General features: G+C 40.1%; 1 protein-coding gene across 12 annotated transcripts in view; it reads left to right on the top strand.

The window, feature by feature from the left end:
• Positions 1–842: 842 nt before the first annotated feature.
• Positions 843–10683, top strand: part of TRPM3 (transient receptor potential cation channel subfamily M member 3) — a 507712-nt gene continuing 497871 nt past the window's right edge. For all 12 annotated transcript variants that reach the window (XM_036855282.1, XM_036855281.1, XM_036855285.1 and 9 more), the window contains exon 1: positions 843–1255. In XM_036855282.1, the coding sequence (XP_036711177.1) occupies positions 1079–1255 (177 nt within the window). In that variant the 5' untranslated portion in view covers positions 843–1078. The remainder of the gene's footprint in view (positions 1256–10683) is intronic.

Raw genomic sequence — 10683 nt, 5'->3', positions numbered from 1 at the left:
ATTCCTCGGGATGGGGGCGTTTACGTGGGGCTTGTGACTTCCTCTTCCCAACCACCTCACTGCCTTCAACTGGAAGAGTTCCCCTTTGTGCTTTCTCACCACAGGAGCCCTAAAGACTATTCACACCAATGCAGCAACTCTCTCTTAAAGCTTCCCTTAGGAAATGGTGGGGGTGGGTATCCCCAATTCAGGAAACTCCATCTTTTATAGAAAGCATTCCTTCCATGTGGCACCTTAAGGGTTAAACTTTTGTTGCAGATAGAGTATCAAGTGGCTTTTCAGGATGGGATAACCCCCAATTTAGAAACTGCTGTTTCTAAAAGGTAAGCCAAAGATACATTAGTTTACACTGCTTTCTATGAAAGGAATAACTCACCGCTCCCTCTGTGTGTGTTAGTTTGCTTCTCTCTCTGCCGTCTGCCTCCTCTAATCTATATAATGTATACATCAGGGTGAGGACTGTCAATCACAGTTAATAAAAAACCCAGAACATGACAGAGATTCCTTTTATTGTAAATCCATTTTACAGTAGCTCTCAATTTATTGTCACATAAATCAAAAGTGTTTATCTTATCATTCGGAGGCATTCCCTTTTCCTTCTGTGTCCTAGCCCCTCCCCCCTGTGCCAGTTTCCAGCCCCTCAGAGATGCTTTGTACCAGAAAGTGCAAGTTCCCTGTTCTGGCTTTATTGATGTTCCCTTTTGCTCTCCTCCTGGCTCCCCCCCAAACCAAGTGAGCAGAACAAATGGCCAGGGTTTTCCCCCAGTGCCTGACCTGCGTTTACTGGGAGGAGAGTAGGAGAGGGAGCACACATTCTGAGCAGGCAGCTCTGACTCCGACCGCTGGCTGTTCCGTGCAGGCTGTCCCTCTCCTTCAAAACCGTGCATCCCCTCCCCGAAGCAGCAGGCAGTGTGCCTCCATTCAGCCACATTTGGTATGCATGAGCACGGCTGCAGGGAGAGGGGAGGTGGCTTTCTTAAGAAGGTTCAGTGGCTCAGGCAACGCCACTTGACTAGTCTCCCAAGTTGCAGGAAGCCTCTGCCCTGATGGAATTCTCAGGTGTGGAGATGACCATGGGATGCCAGGGCTGTGGGGGACCGTTTATTTTCTAGGCACTGCTCAGGTTTGCGGCTTCTGGTTTTCCCGGTGGAATTTGGACGGGGTCATGAATCAAACTGATGCTCCTCGACCCCTAAACTGGACCATCCGGAAGCTGTGCCACGCAGCCTTTCTCCCATCTGTCAGACTTCTTAAGGTACTGTAACTTGCTGCTTTGAATGGCTCTCATTGTGCTTTGCAGGTCTAAATACCCAACTTTGCACTTGGGCTGGGACACACCTTTTGGGGAGTATAGATGCCTTGTAGTACTGGCTCTGTTGCCCATGGCTGGAGAGAGGTTCTAAACGCCCCTCACCCCATGGTGTCAGGGAGGGAGGATGGTCTGAGCCACATTTGAGAATGAGATTGTGGTGGTATAGAATGGGCTGCCTGAGTGCTCCCCACCCCCAAAATCCCTAAAATAGAATTAATTAACTTCTTTGGGAGGGTGGGAACAGTGGTGGGAGTGAAATCTCTTACTCCCCTGTGTTTGGCTCCTGGATTCTTTTCCCTCCCTGGGGAAGCCTTTCGACCCAGTTTTCCTTTAAATGGAACCTGGGAGAACAAAGGATTCTCCTTATTAGTTTAAAAGCCCTGTGTCCTTAGGTGGTCTCTCAGATAAAGACAAAGAACAAGCCTCATCAGATTGTGACTTTTTTGGTGACTTTTTTTTTTTTTAAAGCCATGATAATTTTAGTCTCTTAAGTGAAGTCGGTAGTGGGAAAGTATTGTTAAATATATACCGAGTGTGTGCCTCTAGCTTTCTCTCTAGCTGAGTTACACAAAAGAACTATACCTGAGCTAGGATGCTACCTGGTGTCTGCAGCACTCCTCTTTCTAGAAGCAAATACATTAAAGATACTGAGAAATTCCCTACAACTTCATAATAATTCATCTTCATCATCTGCCTTGTAGGGAAGGAAATACAAGTAAAATTTAAAAGGTGCAGAAAACAAGTATTTTCCCTCAGAAAAGAGAATGTGGTAATACTTATTTGGGAAAAGTGCATATCTCTGGATGTTCCTCCCACATCCATGTGGAGTTAAAAAGGCAAGGTGAAGTTCTTAATTCTCTTTTCCATATTAATATGATACTGTGATATAATGACCACTGGACCTTGAGTCCAGTGTCACAATAGAGGATTAATAAGTTAACCCTGAATAAATTACGCTTGCAACATTTTTTTTTTTTCTGAGGCTGTGTTCTAGTTGGGTCAGATTTGATGTGGACCATTAGTTCTCTACAGCTAAGTGTCTTCTTACAGTGGAGTATTACCTTGTCTGAGTTTCCTTTATTCTGTTCAGCACAAACTGAGATTAACTTTCTCAAAGGCTACCCTCACATACTGTTCAAACACCTCTCATATTGTTGTTATGATGGTGGTTTGCTTCCCTAAAAGAGTATTTTGGAGGAAAAGCAGGTTTGAGAGTGGGAGAGAAGCTTCCTTGGATATAAGGGCTTTTGCTGTATTGGAACAACATGCGTGATAGGGCATGAAAAAGAATGAGGCCAGGGAACTAACAAACAAATGTAAATTTTCTTCCAGAATTACTCCTGAATCCAGGGTCTGGGGCGAAGAGTGTCTTGTCAAACCTAACTATGACTGAGAAAATTGACTTTAGCAATGCCATGTGCAATAAGAAACATTTTTCAGTTAAATCATTCATTGGCTTTACCCCAAAGTAATGCTTTTTAACTTACATAATGATTTTTTAAACAAGTGTGTGTATACCACCTTCAATATATTATTCATTAATACTCTCATTTTTTTAATGGAAATGTTATTTTTCATTTGCTAGTCACAAAACCAGCAGAGAAGCATCTCTTTGAGGTACATTACTTATTTTTAGAAGAGCTCTCATCTTTTTTAGCTGAAAGTACCATCCATGCTATATACCAGCAGACATTGTCAATACTACACCAATACCATGGTTGGCATACAGCTCGGTCTTACCATGGTTTATTAACATGGTGCTTTATAACAATTCATTCTAATAAAGTGCATTCATGAGTATCCTTCCAATTCTCTCAATATCTGAAAGATAGGATTTGTTTTACCTGAGAACTTTCTTTCCAAATGACATCTGTATTTTTTGAAAGATTATACCTATCCTAAGAGACTTCAGATATTGAGCACATTTCAAACTAGAAAAAAAAGTGCTACCAAATTCTTTCAGCAATATTTGGAAAGAAATAAAAGCTGCTTCTGTATATGAGTTATTGTATTATCAACATTCTGGATATCAATGCCATGTAATTTTTTTCCCCTCTAGATTGTTGCTGTCTTGTCTTTGCTTTCCTAGTCCCTGTGTATTCTTGCTCTGCTTTTACATTTTGAGTAAAATCGAAGTTTCTGAGTAATCATTTGCAACTGTTGCTCAGTGTTCTTCCTGGTTTAGTCTATAAATTAAATATTTAATAACAGCAGTCCTACTGTTCTTTCCGTACTTTCTGCTGGTTCTCTCCCTCTCCTCCTCCTCTCTCAGTCTCTTATTCTGTCCCCCACACTACCACAACCGTGTTAGTATAACGGATGGATTCTCTGTTGTCTATTGAAATTGTAAGTGAATAAACCCAGTTCTCCTATTCAATAGGTGATGTTTGTTCCTCTTTCAAGCTTTTTCTGGTGTGATATGCCCTTTCCAATGCCCTGACTTGTCAGTAAATGCAGTTTAGGACATGATGGCATGATTAGATTTAACTAAACTCAGATGGCTTACCGTTTCTGACAGACAGGGCTCAAGCCAATTTCCCTCCCTATCCTTTCCTTGAAAATGTGTGTTTCTTTGCTAACTTACTTCAGTACCATGCTAATGTTTAGAAATGGCTTCATAATCCTGTTTCCTGTATTTCCCATTTCCTGATGAAAACAGGATACTAAAGAATTAGAAGGGAAAGGCCAGCATCTGAAGCATGAATTAAACCCAATGAGTGTTGGAATATACTTATTATTCCTTCTGAAAACATCTCATTTGTTGTTTTGTCCGTCTCAGAGAAAATTTTGAACATGCCAGCCAACTCACATTTTGAATTTGGGATTGCATTCGGAAATATCATTTGCAAATGAATTTTTGGACAGGCACATGACCATGATAGCCAAAAGTCAGAGGCTGTTTTCAAACGGATACATTTCAAATGGGACCCTTACCAAAATGTTTCTCTTCAGTTGTCATTTGCTTCATTCTCATGTGTTTCAAGATTTCATCTTACTATTAATCTCCAAAAGTATAATTTATTTCAGTCATAGAATGTTCTTAGCATATTTTATATTCATTATAAGGTCTGTCTCTGACGTTGTTTTATTTAGGAGATTTTATTTTGGTTACTTCTGTTGAATTTGAATATTAATTTTAGAGCAGAGAGCTTTTTTTTTTTTTTAACATCTTTATTGGAGTATAATCGCTTTACAATGGTGTATTAGTTTCTGCTTTATAACAAAGTGAATCAGTTATAAATATACATATGTTCCCATATCTCTTCCCTCTTGCATCTCCCTCCCTCCCACCCTCCCTATCCCACCCCTCTAGGTGGTCACGAAGCACAGAGCTGATCTCCCTGTGCTATGAGGTTGCTTCCCACTAGCTAGCTATTTTACGTTTCGTAGTGTATATATGTCCATGCCACTCTCTCACTTTGTCACATCTTACCCTTCCCCCTCTCCACATCCTCAAGTCCATTCTCTAGTAGGTCTGTGTCTTTATTCCCGTCTTGCCACTAGGTTCTTCATGACCTTTTTTTTTTTTTTCCCCCTTAGATTCCATATATATGTGTTAGCATACTGTATTTGTTTTTCTCTTTCTGACTTACTTCACTCTGTATGACAGACTCTAACTCCATCCACCTCACTACAAATAACTCCATTTTGTTTCTTTTTATGGCCGAGTAATATTCCACTGTATATATGTGCCACATCTTCTTTATCCATTCATCTGTTGATGGACACTTAGGTTGCTTCCATGTCCTGGCTATTGTAAATAGAGCTGCTGTGAACATTTTGGTACGTGACTCTTTTTGAATTATGGTTTTCTCAGGGTATATGCCCAGTAGTGGGATTGCTGGGTCGTATGATAGTTCTATTTTTAGTTTTTTAAGGAACCTCCATACTGTTCTCCATAGTGGCTGTATCCATTTACATTCCCACCAACAGTGCAAGAGTGTTCCCTTTTCTCCACACCCTCTCCAGAGCAGAGAGCTTTCTTTGTATTGACGTCTTGGTAGACTTAGTAAAGGGGCTTCTGAAAAATGGATTGCTTTGGGGAAAAGGAAACTCTGCACTTGTAACAGACTTTGGATACACGTGTTTAAGCCAGTTTCTTAATGAGGACCAAATGGTCTGTATCATTTTATGATTTTCAAAGAAAGAGTATGACTTTGCCACTTTGAGTAATGTCAGAAAGAGATTAAAGAAATTGTACTTTGGACAGTTAGGCCTAAACACTGGGTCCTAATTCCTTCATGTTCCTAATCACCTGTGTGACCTTGGGAAATTACTTAACCTCTCTGTAACTTGGTGTCCTTCTCTTTAAAATGAAGAGTTTAGGTCTTGACTTAGATTCAATGCTATGATTCCTTGTGGTGAAGGCTGCCATGCTCTGTGGGCCTGGAAGAACAGAGTCTATTGAGGCTAAAAGTAGCTAAGCTGGATTGAACATTGGCCTGGAAGTACAGAGTCTATTGAGGCTAAAAGTAGCTAAGCTGGATTGAACATTAAACTGGAAGGACTAGAACAGTCAGCAGAGTTTAGATCATAAGGGGCCTTGTCTGCTAAGCCAAGGCAGTTGACAATGATCCTGAAAACGAGGGAGGGCCATTAAAGGGGTCTTAGCAAAGAAGCGATTGCTAGATTCAGCTATTAAATAGATTGCTTTGGCTGTAGTGTCTAGAGTGGATGGGAGATGGTAGGATTGGAAGCTGAGAGATTAAATTAGAGGCCTGAAGAATTCATGAGGACCAGGGCTAAGGCAAAAGTAATGAAGGTAAAATAAATAGGGACTTGTTAAATCGATTAGTTGTGGTGGAAGAAAGAATTTAGGATACCTTCAGATATCCTGCTTTGCTGTCTGATGGTCCCAGTGGTGGTGGTTCCAGTGTCTGAGAATCAAGGTCCTGAGAAGGAAAGACAGAGCTTCTTGATTGGTGGTTCTTTGGTGAGCTAGAAAGGGTATGCCAGTTACTAATTCTAGTGGGACTGAGACAAAAGTAAGGCATGTAACTTCATGTCATTGATGAGTAAGAGCCCCATTGGATGCCTGATAGCAGAACTCTTTGATTAAGTAATATACAATCAGAAATATCACTTCTAGTTTTCTTAGATTGTTTTTTTTTTTGCTCTTATAAAACAATGCATAGTAAATTCCCAATTTTTTGAAATCCAGTCAAAAAGCTCAGAGTTTCATTTCATTTTTTCCCCTCCTTTCCCTCTTTTATGTTATTATGCAAAGAGGGATAAATGAAGGTGAACTGGGTATGACACAAGAGAAATAATTGAAAGAGCAGTGATCAAGTTAGGCTACCAGATCACAAATTCTGCCCAAGTACCAATGTTTTCTACTCCTATAATTTCATGTCATGGTAACCAATGCCCATTGTATTGTCTCTGAATCATAGCAAGATCCTGATGACAAAATAAGTTGGGTCTGTCTTCTCCAGTTGATGCCAGGCATTCCGGAAACTGACTTCCCTTTGCTGGTCTCAAACTCTTAGAAAACAATTATGTTGAGATTCATTTCAATTTGTGTGTTAAATTTATTACTTTTAATGTCTTCTTTTCACATCTAAAATTCTGAATCTTTACATGGCAGGTAGAATAATATTAATACACCAGAGCTTTTCCTTAGCCAGGACAAGGCACTCCTAAACCACATGCTGGTGAGTAGCCATTAGGTTCCCACAGGAAGAGAGGAAACATACACCTATTATATCTAGACATGGTCATGAATGGTGGTAAGTGAGGTCAGGGAACTTGTTATGGATCAATTCCACTAAGCACCTTAAAGATGGGAAACTTGAAGAATAAATTGCTTTTAGGAAAATGCAGTGTGTGGTTAGGCAAATTTTAAGGGCTACTAATAAAGAAACTTCTGTCTTTCCATCTCAGCATGCCAGCCTCAGATTCCCTTTAAGAAAATAAGAAAAAGAAAAGAAAATGTGCCCAAACTAAAACCCAGGAGAGACAAAATCTGTCTGGTGTGTTTCAAGTGGTGGCTTCAACTCAGACTGCTGAACAGTGACCATGTGATTTGCCTTTTTGTGAAATGTTCCTCGGGCAGCCTGAAGGAAATTCCTGAGGCAACAAGAAACCTGTCTCTCTGGAGAGCTCTTGTCTTCTGATGCCCACCATTGTGGAGTAAAGAATGAAAGTGTGTGGTCACTGAAGAATGAGGAAGGGCATAGCTGGGATGTCCAAGCTCAGGGCCATCCGGTTCTGGGATGACTTGTGGAGTCACAGTAAAATGGGGCAAGGTCTGTGTCAAGGAAAAGGGTTCTGCCTTCCCTGCAGATGACTTCCTGCAGGGGGCAGGTGGGGAGGCATGGGGGGTGGCAGGAACACTGCCTCTCCAGCAGTGGCTTTACATCCTCCCGCTCTCAGTCTGGTGGTATAATCTCAACTGGCTCCAAGCTCATCTGCGGACAGCTAGATCGTATCCTTTCTCCATTTCCATTAGCTAACATGAAAAAGAGTTTTAAAGACTGTGGCTCACAGAAAGTATTCCGTAAATGTTTATTGAAAAATAAATGAGTGAAGGAACATGTGAATGATACATGATATGCTAAGAATGCTTAGGAATCACTTGGGGAGCTTGTGAGCAAAGCAGATATTCATGTCCGCCCCTTGGGGGTGCTGACTCAGTAGGTAGGTTGTCGACCCAGGAATTTTCATTTTAACAAGCTCTCTCAGTGATTCTGGTATGAACACCCCTTAGAAGGACCGCACGCTGAGAAAAACTGCCGTAGATTCAACTGAGCTGGAGGGAAACTCAATTAAATGCCCTCTCTCTTTTGCTGGCATCTGGGCAGAACAGATTATGTGTTAGTTAACAGTGGGAGCAAAGGGTTTTAAGTGAACAGTTCACGGGTTTTCAAAATTTTTAATCATGAAAGATCATTTATATAGAGAAGTAATTGAGTTCAGCTGCCCCATTTTGGTTTGTAGATGATATAACATCATAAAGTGAAGGAATGTTTGTCCCTATTCTTTATCTTTTTCGTTTATCTATTTGAGATTTCTCTGTGTATTATTTTCATGATGTTTTTCAGGCAATGACATACAATTTTAGATTTTTCTATCCTACTGAATTTATATAGAGGCATGATTGTGAACCAGAGCTCCCAAAGGTAGTGTCCATTGTCAAGATTCTGGAGCATCCTGCTTATGCCCCCTTTAAACTTCCCTATGATGGTACTTGGAATTGCAGTGGTCACTCAAGTGCATGTCCCTTAGATTCCAGTAGTATGTGATAGTACCAACTGAGCAGTGGTCAGTTCACTTCGGGACCAAGGCCAAAGCAGCCATAACTGATGACTACATTAGTAGAGATAATACCCGCACCCCTGCCCCCTGTCTGCTCTACCCTACATCCTTCAAAAACTAAGGAAGAGATTCTGGACAGGGAGGGGGAGGAATGGAACATCCAGGGCTTTCATTTGAAAAAGCATGTTCAAACTCAAAATTAATTTTATATTTGATTTTTTTTAAATGATGCCTGGCATTAAATATTAAATGTGGAAAATTGAGCTGAACAAAATTTTCTTGGCTCCTGAGCATGTGAGAAAGATACAAAGCTATAATTGCTTGGGTAAGGTGGGGGCAGGTATAACAAAACCTCTAAGAGGGAGATATTTAATTTTTACATTTGTCTCACATATAATTTATGTTTAAAGCATTTGGGAATTTTGTTCCAGCCATTGGCTCTTCTCTACTTCCATTTTCAGGGGCACATGCATAGAAATTTGAAGTTTAGGGATAGCATTGATAACTTTTGCTTCTTTTCCCCCAAATAATTAAAGAATTTCTAAGTTTAATATATAGAGAGACAGACAGATAGGTGACAGTTAGATGATAGATAGGTGATAGACAAATAGAAAGATAGATAGATAGATAGATAAATAGATAGATAGATAGAAGGAAGGAAGGAAGGAAGGAAGGAGTGTTTCTCAAAGTGTGGTCCAAGACTGCCTGTTGTTAAGTCTGACTGAGTCTAACTTCTGCCCTAATCATTCAGCCATTGCTGAAATAAGCAAGCTCCCTCACACCTGCTCCTTTTCCTCTGTTTTCTCCCAATTGCTAGAATCACCCATTCACCAGGTTGCCCAAACTGGTAAACTTGGGCTTATGCCTTTTGCTTTGTTTGCTCTCATCCCTTACATAATCAGCCAATCAGTTCTGCCACGTATTCTCATACATATGTCTCTGATCCACCCGCTTCTGTCTATTCCTAGTTCCCAAGACCAGTCTCTCTTTTTCTTGGGCCCAAAATACTACAGCTGTCTACTTCAAATTGATCCTTTCCACAGCCACCAGAATGGTCCACTTAAAATGCAGGTAAGACCAGGATACTGCCATGTTTGACCTTTCTTGTAGAATAAAATCCTAAACTCCTTGGATTGGTATATAAGACCCTCTGTGATCTGTCCTCTGCCTACTTCTCTGCCTTTATACTTTGTTTTTCCCTTTCTCAAATCATGAAATTCCTTTTAGCTGGGCTTTTTGCACAAGCTATTTCCATTGCCTGGAAAATCTGAACCACATCTTCTCCTACCTGACTCCTGCCCATATTTTAATACTCAACTCAAGTGAGTTGGATGAGTTCAAGAAAAATTTCCTGAATCTCTAAAGCTAGATTAGGCTCTTCTTTTATTCTTAAAAAAATTCATAAAAATCAGTGGGTATTTCTGTCTTTGCTTTTAGCATGTTGTAGCATTATTAGCTCTTTCACCTCATTCTGAAGAGCTTCTTAAAATTAGGAACCATATCTTAGACAACTTCCTGCGTACATCATTTAGCAGAGAGCACGGGATAATTGGGGTGCTAGATGAATAGGTAAATGTTGGAGAGCGTGGATAACTATGCTCTTGATGCAGTGCTCTGAAGCCACTGCTTAGAAGAACCAAATGGTATTATAGGGTCTTGGCATTTTTGTCTAATTAAAGGATACTTTGAGCTTGAGTTGATATACTTCATATGTTCCCCAAATTGGAAGATTAGTTAGGGAATTGAACTAATAATTATTACTCAGTAAAAGTGATGCATAGTAAAATATGTACTCAAGGAAGAAACTGTAAGTAGGTAGCACCAGATGTCTGCTTTCAAAATATTTACTGAAAGTGAAAGTGAGAGATTGAAATTACTTCATCTATTGCTTATGTTGGAGAAAGGGCATTCCTTAATTTAGTGATCTAAGAGACTTTAATATGTTACTTTCAATAATGTTGGCTGGGTTACACTGTGAATTAGAGAAAGTACTATTAGAAGAAAAACTACACTGTTAAACTCAGGCTATTCTTGCTTTAATCTTTAAATATGCCATTGGCTAATGTCTAGAGATAATTATGTAGACAATTATATTCAAGTATTTTGTCATTTTC

The sequence above is a fragment of the Balaenoptera musculus genome, chromosome 6 (assembly GCF_009873245.2).
Source record: "Balaenoptera musculus isolate JJ_BM4_2016_0621 chromosome 6, mBalMus1.pri.v3, whole genome shotgun sequence".
Classification (NCBI taxonomy): Eukaryota; Metazoa; Chordata; class Mammalia; order Artiodactyla; family Balaenopteridae; genus Balaenoptera; species Balaenoptera musculus.
The sequence above is the reverse complement of the archived record's forward strand: the minus strand, read 5'-3'. Positions and strand labels throughout refer to the sequence as shown.